Source organism: Pseudorasbora parva, chromosome 2 (assembly GCF_024679245.1).
Source record: "Pseudorasbora parva isolate DD20220531a chromosome 2, ASM2467924v1, whole genome shotgun sequence".
Taxonomy (NCBI): Eukaryota; Metazoa; Chordata; class Actinopteri; order Cypriniformes; family Gobionidae; genus Pseudorasbora; species Pseudorasbora parva.
Window position 1 is genome coordinate 58,586,791 of NC_090173.1, and position 12,538 is coordinate 58,599,328.

Here is a 12,538-nt window from a genome sequence, read left to right on the forward strand (position 1 = left end):
AATATTAAACTAAATACTCACGGACATATATTTTCAAAGCCTTTGTATCATGAAACCGCATGGTATTGAAATAATTAATTAAAACGGCAATTTTCACTATGGCCACTAGCCACTAGGTGTCGCTATGGGATTGTTTAACTGAGGTCAGCACAATGTGTATTTCAGATGTAAACACCTTAAATCATACAGTTTACTTCATTACTTTGCTCACACAAACTCACTTAAAATCAAATATTTTAAGTGGCATTCAATGACAAATTATAGTAATAATAATAGATTCCAAAATACAAATCTATAATACATTCTAGTGTTAAAAAGTTTGGGGTCAGTAAGATTTTATAAAACTTTTGAAAGAAGTATTTTCTACTCACCACAGCTGCATATTTTAGATCAAAAGTGCAGTAATTTAAATAATTACAATAATTTAATTACAATTAAATTAATTATTACAAGGATGTTTTCTTTTCGAATATATTTTAAAGTTTTACCTATGATTGCAAAGCTCCACTACTTCAGTCTTCAATGTCACGAGATCCAGGTCAGGAATCATTTAATCATCTAAGATGCTGATTTGCTGCTCAAGACATATCTCTGATGATGACTATGATTATTTGATAATTTGTTGCATACCGACATTTGAAATGTGTAGCTGTTTTTTTATCAGGCTTATTTATGAACAGAAATATTTAAATGCAATTGTGAATTATTTTACGAAACCAGTTCACATCAGCAGTCCGACATGCCATATCTGTATACTATCTAGCGGCTACTGCAGACAACCTAAATTACCCTGGGTCTTTTTGGAAGTCTATCACGTCTATCTCTTTAACTAAATCTCATAATGAACTGCCTCCCCATATCATCAGGGACAATATTACTATCTCGGACAGATCTGCGATGCTAGAATGTTTTAATGAACATTTTGTGCATCCGGTTCTTTGTTTGACCAATCTCTACCTTCAAAAACCTCTCCTTCTGATGGTAATGCTGCTGGAAGATGTTGTGTTGGCCAGCCTTTTTCTTTTACCTTTGCCCTGTTTTCAATCGATGATGTAATTAAAGGACAACTCCGGTGAGAAATGAACCTAGGTGTAGTTAACAGATGGTTACCGAGTAGATCGTTCTCTGGGATGCGTTTTCATGAAAATCTAATGTAAAGAGTTTTATCTCTAAAAACAGATTAGCTTATAACACTAGTCTATGGGGCACAGGGTAGACACAGGGTAGTAAAATTAAATCGCTAGTTAATACCACTAACAAGGCTAAAAATCGCCTCACACTAACACGGTAGCATAATGAGGGTCCCTACATGCAAACCGAAGCATTGAGAACGTTGTAAGTGTACAACAGTTTAATAAGAAGATACTTTTTAAACATAGTGCCTTACGCGTTCACGGACAGGTGCCATCTTGGAAAACAGTCTCGACGAATCGATCCACGAGCGCTGTTCTAAGTGAGCTGGTCGATAGGAATTAAGTTTGTGAAATGTAATAACATGGACATTTTTATTTTTATTTATTTGTTTTCTCTGTTGCGTTCAGTGTTTTCTTCCGGAAACAACGGACCATATGATATTCCAAGTCACAGTTCATCACTTAGCACAGCGCGCGTAGCTCAACGAGTCGAGACTGTTTTCCAAAATGGCGCCTGTCCGTGAACGCATAATGTACTATGTTTATAAAGTATCTTCTTATTAAACTGTTTGTACACTTACAAAGTTATCAATGCTTCGGTTTGCATGTAGAGACCCTCATTATGCTGCCGTGTTAGTGTGAGGCTATTTTTAGCCTTGTTAGTGGTATTAACTAGCGATTTAATTTCACTACCCGGTGCCCTATAGACTAGTGTTATAAGCTAATCTGTTTTTAGAGATAAAACTCTTTACATTCGATTTCCATGAAAACTAATCATGGAGAACGATCTAGTCTCTAACCATCTGTTAATTACCCCTAGGTTCATTTCTCACCGGAGTTGTCCTTTAAAGCTCTAATGTCGCTGGACATCAAAAAGCCTGCTGGCCCAGATTGTTTACAGCCTTATTTTTTACAAATTGCTGCAGATTTTATTGCTAAACCGTTCCTGTATATTATTAATTTATCTTTGACTCAGAATGTTGTGCCATCAATCTGGAAATCTGCCCTTGTTAAAGGGAGGAGATCCTACCTTGCTAAACAACTATAGGCCTATCTCCAACTTGTCTGTGCTATCAAAGGTCCTAGAACAACTAGTAAGTGAAGAATTGAAAGAATACCTGAGTGTTAATAATATTCTCTCAGAGTTTCAGTCGGGTTTTCGAAAGGAACATAGTATCATCTCTGCTTCACTGAAGGTTGTGAATGACATCATTGAGGCACTGGACAACAAAAAGATGCGTGCAGCTCTTTTCATCGATATTTCTAAAGCTTTTGATACAGTGAATAGGGTTGGGCATCGTTTTGATTTGAACGATTCTGATTCCGATTCCGATTCTTACTTTCGATTCCGGTTCTTTTCAATTCTCGATTCCGATTCTGTGAGGGGTGGAGTCAAAACATGTCACATCGATATTCAATGCTATTTTCAATACAGTGGGGGGGAAAACGCTGCATATACTGTCAATTAGATATTTTTTATATAATTTTGTTTTTTTTTGTCTGTCTTTTGAAAGTCTAGGCAATCAAACATTTCTTCTGAAGAGATCACTTTATATGATAAAGCTTTTAAGCTTTTTCTCATATATAAACATTGATCAATTACAATTAAAATTATCTCACAAATATTTGTTAACTCAATGTATTTTTTTACAACGGGGTAATTGTGTTGCAATAGCTTACACACAGCACAAGTAAGCTTGATTTTGAATGGTAAATTGAATAAACAAAGATACATATTACAAAAAATAGCACAAATAAATACAATAGAATAAAAGATATAAATGAAATAGACTGCTTTATTTTTTCAGGTAGGTCTAACATTCAGGTAAGAAACTGAATAAAAAAACGCAAAGTGGCTAAATAAATGTAAAATAACATTGGATAATGTTTTTGCAAAAAATTAAATAGTTTCATATAAAACCATTAAAGTTAGACAAGTTGATCAGTCAAGAGCAGTGTGATCGCTTGTCTTTTTGTACTTTGACTTTGAATAACAAATGACTGCTGTCCCTTTAAGAACTGCTTGTTTCAGACTGTGTTTACATACTGTTCAAAATGTGCACTGAGAATTAGTTTGAGTGTATTTGACCAATAATAAGCTGGAAAAAGAAGCGAATATTTGCACTTGTATGTCAGGGGCGGCTTTATTACGGTAGGCTATGTGTGTGTGTGCGCTTCAGATGTGAGCTTGAAATCTGCGGGGATTCGTAGAATTATGTGCAATCCCGCGCGAAATTCAGACCGATGACACACACTAACACTAACACGCTGTCGTTAGGAAAAGTCCAGCAGAACGAGCGTCCGTCGTGTTCAGAGGTTAACCGGCTGAATGAGAATATGCGGCTGCGTGTCAACTCGCTGTCGGTCAGAGAGGAGAGGAGAGGAGCTGGGATGGATTGTGTAGGCTGAGCAGGCTATCGTATCTTTTCAGATATTTCAGTATCGATATTTTTGACAACACTAGTTGCACTGTGCCGACCCAGGCTTTTAAAAGTGAAATAAATCCACACTTCAGAGCCGCTTACCGGGCTTCCATGAACAAGCGGGCGCGCAAGCACCGGAAATCAGGTGGCCATGGAAACCAAAACTTGCGCGCTTGGAACCGAAGATCGGAACCGAAAATAAATTTTTTAAACGGTTCCAAGTTGGAACCGGTTCTCGATGCCCAACCCTAACAGTGAACCATTGTATTTTAAAATAGAGATTGCTCAACATTGGCCTTTTTAAGAAGGCAGTTGGTTGGTTTAAAAATTACAAGTGAACAGTTGAAGTTGCAGGACACAGTGATTCAGGTACAGAAATTAAATAATCAAACATAATAACATTGCATAATCCTCACTGTATAAATTAAATAGAGATAAATGCATGTCAAAACTAGCTATTAAAGGTTTTTTTCTTTTCTTTGATTAACATGACAGACTGAATGATGTAGGCTATATGCTGTTGCGGTCACTTTAAGACCAACTGCACAATATTGTGTCTAATACCAGACACACGTTTTATTTGCAACTGTAGGCTAAGTGCATGTGGACTGTAGAGTTAAAACATTTGGCGATTTTTTTTTTTCTATTCTAATGCATTTAAGAAACTTCGAGAGAAGGATATGATTGAGAGCAAGATGTGAATTTGATTCACAATTCAAGTTTTTCCAGAAATAGGTCTAATAACTACTTCATATCTGTTTAGTAAATTTTGAACAAATGGTTTAATAATGTTTAAAATTATTTAGACACAGTGGACAGGCAGCCAATAAAACACCCCCCCCCCCCAAAAAAAAAACACTTATAAATATCACTTAAAGCTAAAGTGCAAATTATTTCAATGTTAAAATACCCATATACTGACATTGTCATATGTAGAAACTATAAATATGAAATTCATTAGATGATTTCTTTGCTAACTGTACAAATTGTCTCTTTATTGGTAAATGAACATTATTATTTCTATATTTGTTTTAAGTGACCTGTCCATCTGCAGTTTGCGTTTGTCTGTATGTTCATACAGTGAACACACTTTAGCTTTAATGAATAAAGAACTCTATATGCTGGGTAGTAGTGTTCTGGTAGTATTGCTCATTTGATACCTCATTGTTTGATTAATTTTTTTTCTTTTCTTATTATTGTCTTTACAACTGTTTTTAACTATATTTGTTTTAAATTTTTTATTCGTCCATATGGTACTCTTTTTTTCTCATGCATTTGTTACCACTGTTTTAATTCATTTCTATGTAAAGCACTTTGAATTGCCATTGGGTATGAAATGTGCTATACAAATAAACTTGCCTTGCCTTGCCTTGCCTTGCCTAATTAATACTAGTGCTGGCTTCTGCTGACAATCCAGCAGTAGTGGGTATAGGAAAACACTGCAATGTATTAAGAGTCATCCGCAAGTCAATCAATCCACCTCTAAATATCATGAAATATCATATATATTATGATATATTATGTTTGTTATTTCTTGTATGTTCATTGTATTTATTATATTTGGTATTTTATGTGGAACTTTGATTGCGGCTTTCTTGGCCAGGGCTCCTTTGCAAAAGAGACTTGTTCTCAAAAGATTTCCCTGGTTAAATAAGGGTTAATATATATATATATATATATATATATATATATATATATATATATATATATATATATATATATATATATATATATATATATATATATATATATATATAAACAAAAACATATAATTATTTTCTGTAAAGCTGGACATCTTATTAAGAATCAAATGACTTATTTCAATAAAGTTTGAGAATGAAACCAACCTGTTTGTTCCTCAGTTTCTTCATCTTTCACTCTGAATGTTTCTTCAATCTTCAGCTCTTCACTCTCCTCTTTAATAAACGCCATCTTTATGTCTTCGCTCTCTTCTTTAATAAACGTCATCTTTATGTCTTCGCTCTCTTCTTTAATAAACGTCATCTTTATGTCTTCGCTCTCTTCTTTAATAAACGTCATCTTTATGTCTTCACTCTCCTCTTTAATAAACGTCATCTTTATAATAATGTCATGTGGACCTCAGTCGCTTCACCAGGAGTTTTTCTGTGTTTGTCCTGTTTAAGAGGAGAATAATTAACAGAAAGAAAAATTCCATTTAAGTCCATTCCTAGCTTGAGACGGACTTGATAATAGCGTGTAAAATAGTTCCATTGCAGTAAACATTGCAGTTAAATAGATCCATTAAGATACATAACAATAGAATTTATCCAATCACATTATGAAAAATAAAATACAACAATAATAACAAAGCAAAATGCAAAATATAAAATTAAATAAGATTTTACAGGAAGGCCAGACTAAAACTATGTTTTTAATTTGGATTTAAAATTATTAATGTTTTCAGCACATCTTATGTTCTCTGGAAGGTTGTTCCAGAGGTGAGGAGCATAACAGCCAAAAGCTGCATCACCAAATGTTTTAGTTCTTATATAAGGCTACCTTTAGAAGAAAAGAAGCCGAAGATCTAAGATTCCTTATTGGTTCATATACTGTAATCACATTTGAAAGATAGTCTGGAGCAAGTCCATGCAATGCCTTATAAACTAATAGAAGATTTTAAAAATCTATACGAAAAAACTAACAGGTAACCAGTGCAATGACCTTAATACCGGAGTAATATAATCTCTCCTTTTGGCCTTTGTCAATATTCGAGCAGCAGTGTTTTGGATTAATTGTAATTGGTGAATTGTGTTCTTTGGTAGACCAGTAAGAAGGGCATTACAGTAGTCAAGTCTGCTAGTTATAAATGCATGCATTAATTTTTCTATGTTGCTCAGAGAGAGCAATTATCTTACTTTAGCAATGTTCTTGAGATGATAAAATGCTGTTTTGGTAATATAACGTACATTAAAATCAGAATCAAAAACAACTCCTACGTTTTTTGCCACTTGGCTTGGGTTTAATCCAAGTACATTAAGTTTAGGGATCAATTTCTCTCTCTGCACTTTAGATCCAAAAATCAAAACTTCAGTACCCTTTCAGTCGGTCACTACGACGTACGTTGTACCGACAAATTGGGATCAATTCTGGGAGCCCCTATCAGCTTCGAGATATAGAAAACGGGCCAATGAACATTGGCATGCGTGCTTTGCATATAGCACCCGCCCCCCTGCGCGGGTATAAAGCGGAAACGATCGCCACGCACTGTTGTCATTCACTTCGGAGCCAAACGGCGTTGATGAAGCATCTGACTGCCTTCTATCTAGCGAGAGAGAGAAAGAAAGCGTGTGCCGGGGGGAAATTGCTCTTGTGTTGGCCAGACGGCACAAGAAAGCGCGACCGCGATCTCACTGCTGCTGAGAGAGCTGCTGTTTTCACAGCAAACTGAGAAACTGAGCAAATTGCACTACACACACACTACACACAGTTGGTTCAGTGGGCGTGTTCCTTTTCTGGTGAGAGCAGAAACAGGCTGCACACAAAACCTGTTATTCTGCCACGGTCGATCCCTGGGTGCTTCAGCACTAAAAGAGCAAAAAGGGTGACGTGCCGTCCTTTTCAGGATGCCTTTCCACCCGTGCTTTTCTGAATGCGGTCGTTCCCTGTCGCCCGCTGACGGTCACAAGCGCTGTATCACGTGCCTGGGCTTAGAGCACGCTGAGGCGTCGTTTGTGGATAGCTCGTATTCTCACTGCGGGAACATGACTATCTCGGCGCTTAGGTTGAGACTCGCCTACCTTCGGGAAGGTGAAGTCCCCCTACCCATAGCTCGATTTAGGTCTATTCCTGCCCAGCAGAATAGACCTACTTTGGTGGATGGCCGGGGTGACCTGAGGATCACGGTTAGGACAAACCCGTCGAGTGAGGCTCCGCGGGACCCTAATCCCTCATACGTGCCGCAACCGGTGGTGCTTCCGGAGGAACCCGTCGGCCCCCCATATGCGCGGCTGAAGGTGTCCTTCGGGGCACCCGCGGACGAGCAGATGTTGATCGCTGCATCGGAGGGGGAGTTTCAGTCCTCTGGGGATGAAGATTCGGCTGTAATGCCTCCCTCTGGGAGAATGGCAATGGTCGAGTCGGACTTGGAGTTGACCCCTATGCTTCAACCCTCCATCACGTCCCGAACCTTCTAGGTTGGATGATTGGTTTCTCGGGGTGGGTCGCACTGGTTCTCAGCATCCCGCCCCGGTGCCTTTCGTCCCGGAGGTGCATGAGGAGCTGACTAGGTCGTGGAAAGCACCGTTTAGCACCCGCAGGCGACCTGGTGACTCCTCCCTTCTCACTACCCTTGACGGCGGGCAGGCCAGGGGATATGAGGGTCTCCCGCCGGTGGAGCGGGCCGTCGCGACGCAACTGTGTGGGACCCAAAGCTCCCGTCCAGGGCCTATAAAGCCTCTTCCGGTCTGACCGAGAAAGCCTACAGGTCCTGTGGCCAGGCCGTGTCCGCCCTGCATGCCATGGCGTTGCTTCAGGTGCATCAAGCACAGGCACTCATGGACATGCACAAGGGTGGTCCGGGCCCAGAGCTCCTCAGGGAGCTCCGGGTGGCGACGGACACTGGCCTACGGGCGACGAAAACCGCCATCTGTACTATTGGCCAGGCGATGTCCACCTTGGTGGTCCAGAAGCGGAATCTCTGGCTCAACCTGGCCGATATGAGGGAGACCGATAAGACCCGGTTCCTGGACTACCCTATTTCATCGGCTGGGTTGTTCGGCGATGTGGTCGAGAGCTTTGCCCAGCAGTTCTCGGCCACCCAGAAGCAGACGGAGGCCATCTGGCACATCCTGCCCCGGCGGCCCGCTGCTGCCTCCACCCCGCCGCCGGTGGCAGCACCTCCGCCTGCCCGCCACTGCCCCCAGTCCCACTGCAGTCCAGCAGCAGCCTCCACCCGGGCGTAGGCGTGGAGCCGGCCGCGGGAAGGACACCCAAGCCGCTGCCAAGCCAGGTGGCAAGCGCCGTCGTAAGAGACCCTGAGACAGGCCACCCAGAGATGGAGGATCCTGCACGATAAGAAGTGGCAGCAGCACCACTTCCTCCCCCCGGAGGAGGGCTGGGGGGCTCCCTTGTGACAATTACATCATTAATTGTAACTGCCACGGCCAGTGGTACCCAAAACTTCACAAAAAGAGCAATCGCTAGCAGGGGCGCGCGGGACGCCCACTGGCGGCCTCCCCATTGTACCGCGCCCACTCAGCGGAAGCAGGTAAGTGTTGCCACGCGCACGCAGACCCCACCATGCCGTTGTGCTGCCCCGCTGTAGGTACTTCTGTGGTGCTGTTAGTCCCGCCGGTGCAGTCGCTGGGGGCCTGGCTAGCGTTCCCCAGCCTGTCCCGCTGGCTCATCCGCTCCATCAGACTCGGCTATGCGATTCAGTTTGCTCGCATATATAGATTAAAAAGTAGGGGTCCTAAAACTGATCCCTGAGGAACTCCACATGGTACTTTATGAGATTCAGACAAAGTATTATTAATGGCTACTAAAATTTTCTCTCACTAAGATATGATTTAAAAAAAACAATTTAAAACTGTTCCAGATAGACCAACATAGTCACTTAATCTATTTAAAAGAATCTGGTGGCCTATTGTATCAAATGCAGCACTCAAGTTAAGAAGCACCAGAACTGAAGGACAATTTTTTATCAAGGCTTAAGTTTATATAATTTACTACTTTAATAAGAGCGGTCTCTGTACTATGATATTTTCTAAAACCAGACTGAAACATCTCTAGTTTCAAATTGGCATTTAAGAATGTACTCAACTGATTAAAAACAATTTTTTTCTAATATTTTACTTAAAAATGTACGGTTTGAGATGGGTCTATAATTACTAGGAATTAAAATATCTGTAGTCCCTTTTTGTTATACACAGGTTTTACTAGGGCAGATTTAAGGTCACAAGGGAAAATGCCAAGCTGCAGGGAGTGATTAACTATGTCAAGGATATCAATAGATATAAAATCAGAGATACTATTAAAAAGAGAAGTAGGAATAGAATCAAAGGAACAAGTAGATGGTCTCAAGTCTGTTACAACCTTTCTTAGTGCTCCAACATCAACCAAAGTAAAACTTTCCATTTTGATGGTACTGTTAACACTTGATAATGGAGGGAACATAATTTACCTATTATCGTGTATTGAACTTATTCCCAATCTATTATTTATAATTTTATCTCTAAAGTAGCCAGCAAACTCTTTACATTTCCCATTTGGTAACTCAGAGCTATCAGTTTTATGATTTATTAATGAATCTATTGTATTAAATTATAATCTGGGGTTATTAATGGTTGCATTTATAAGGTTTGCGAAATAATTAATTTCTTTATTATGTCTTAAGATTTTCAATATATTTATTTAAGTGAACTTCTAGTTTAGTTTTACACCATGTTCGTTCTGAAGTTCTACAGTATCTTTTAAGTTTCATAGTCTGATTTTTTTTTGAGGAATTTTCTTTTTTGTAGTTAACTTTTTAGTTTTAAGTGGAGCAACCATATCAAGAGCCGTTATCATTCTATTATTAAACTTACTAAATAAATCATTGCAGGATGATGGTAAAATTCTCCTTTCATAACTCTTATAATGCATTGTGAGATTTTCAGGCACTTCAGATGTAATATGTTTTTAAACAATGCGTTCAGTTGCATTTAATACACGATGATCAATACTTGAATAACTTAAGAAATCACCAAGATTATTAAACATGTCAGGTAATTATATGTCCAGCCTGCCTGCCAAGACTGTGAAAGATACATCCATACACTTAATTTGGTCAATTTAAAAAACACATCCCTTCATTCTCCCACCGTCAAATTGGTGGAACAACCCCAGCCAGTGGCCAGAGGTGTCTTACCTTACAGAGGTGACATTTACTCAAACCTCATCGAGTCACCACTTAAGCCAGTGAATAATTTAACTTCGTTTTTGTATCATGGAGTACGGATGATGCATTCGGAAACTAAGTCAGAATAGTTGTATGGTGCACTCAGTACTCTAAATATAAAGACATAATATATACATTTTAAGATGTTTACTTGCAAAAACAAAGTAAAATCATTCACGTTACACCAATTTGACGGTGGGAGAATGAAGGGACTGTTTTTTAAATTGACCAAATTAAGTGTGTGGATGTATCTTTCTCTTGGCAGGCAGACTGGACATATAATTACTTGACATGTTTAATCTTGGTGATTTCTTAAATTATTCAAGCCTGTCGGCTCTTCAGGGACGTTGCTTTGTTCCGCTAGTTTGTATTTAAGTCTACTATGGGAAGTCTAGTTTATTTTCACCTAAAAAGGGGCATTGACGAAATTAACAGTTAAGTTCCCGGATGTGCCAGTAGTCCGTATACCCTCTATACACCCGGATGGTCTACTATTTCCTGTCAGAATCCTAAGTGCGGATCAACGTGCACTCTAACCTTCACTCACACAACGTTGATTAAAGTTAGATAAACCAATGCAATGTTAAATTTAATAACAAATAATTATTTCATTCGTTTCTGTCACTTTAAACGCTTAAAACACAAACCTTCCTTCAGCAGAATCACAACAGATGCACGAGCATGGCGCGGCCTTATGACGTCATACATAAAACCAAAATAAAAGTCCCATTCACACACTGCCTTGTCTAAAATCACATTAAGTGCATAGAAATATAAGTAGAAAAGATATATTTTAAAAATATGAGAAAATTCAGAGTTGAATGTATTATTGAAATATGTTTAAAAACAATGGTAAATTAATAATACTGTTCGCATTGACAGTAAAAAAACAACAAAGAAAGCAATAACACAATCCAGTCCCTTTTTGTGTCTGAATGAATTATTTATTTCTTATTTATGACAGCCATTAAAATGTGTAAATTTCACACATCTGTTATTTACAAGGATTTATTCAATATAAAGTGTAGAGTGCAGGAGTGTATAGATATGGTCATTCACATATTTTTTCATGGGGTAGTATACAACTCAGTAATAATAATAATAATAATAATAAATATAGCTGCAAGCAGCAATTGTCGGGGCCAAGCGCAAAGAAGAAGACAAGACATGCCAGCATGACTGGAAGTCTCAAGCCAACTGCAACAATGAGCCATTAAAGAATTATTAAGTTGATTTTAGGCAAAAAAGCAGTACAATTTTAAATACAGTCAATAATAATGATTTAATGGTTTATCATTTTCGACCAATAGGTGTCACTGTTACTAAACTGATGTGGTGTAGTCAGATTGAGGAGACAATGACACATTTGGTGTCAATATGTCAAAGCATTGCAGAGATACAGCCTCAAGAGTCATTTTTGCATCAGAGCTCAACTGCGTTGCTGTGGTATATGACAACTGTTTTGTCTATCAACACAAAATCCATAATTATTTGTTCACATGGTCTGAAGACAATACGATTTAATTTTGGTGAAAATTGGACAAACGGTCTAGGACGAGTTTGAAAAAGTAGGTTTTTAACCAATAACAAGATAGAGGGGAGAGAGGTTTGCCAAATATGGGAAAAATTGGTATCTATATTCTCGGCATGAGCCATAGAATGATTTATAACCAGTCTCATTGCAATAGGCTAATTTAATCAAAAGTTATTAGCATTTTTGTACACTTTATTACAACTTTTACACAAGGTGGCGTTGCCCGAAAACTTTTTGAGTACCTTCAGGACATAGAGCGGAAGACACATACTGAGTTTTGTAATTATACACTAATGCATTCGTAAAGTATAGCATATGCATTTTATACCCTAATACTGCATTGAAGTCAATGGGAATTTCATGTTTTGTTCTATTATAGCGCCACCAAGAGGCAGAATCCCACCATTTTTTATATGTCATCAGAGTGAGCCCATACATATGTGTGTCGAGTTTGGTGAAAATATCTCATTTTGTTTTGGAGTTATAAACAGTTGTATGAAAAAAACACGTAAAAAATGACTGACACCTGACTTTGATTGGATTTTACTAC

The 12,538-nt window shown here is 38.7% G+C and overlaps 1 protein-coding gene across 1 annotated transcript in view; it reads right to left on the reverse strand.

The window, feature by feature from the left end:
* Positions 1-12,538, reverse strand: part of LOC137049352 (uncharacterized) — a 73,773-nt gene that overhangs the window by 7,845 nt on the left and 53,390 nt on the right. The window contains exons 11-13 of the mRNA XM_067427891.1: positions 8,316-8,550; positions 7,801-8,043; positions 5,404-5,632 (exon numbers count right to left, since the gene is read on the reverse strand). Coding sequence (XP_067283992.1) covers positions 5,404-5,632; positions 7,801-8,043; positions 8,316-8,550 — 707 coding nt within the window. The remainder of the gene's footprint in view (positions 1-5,403; positions 5,633-7,800; positions 8,044-8,315; positions 8,551-12,538) is intronic.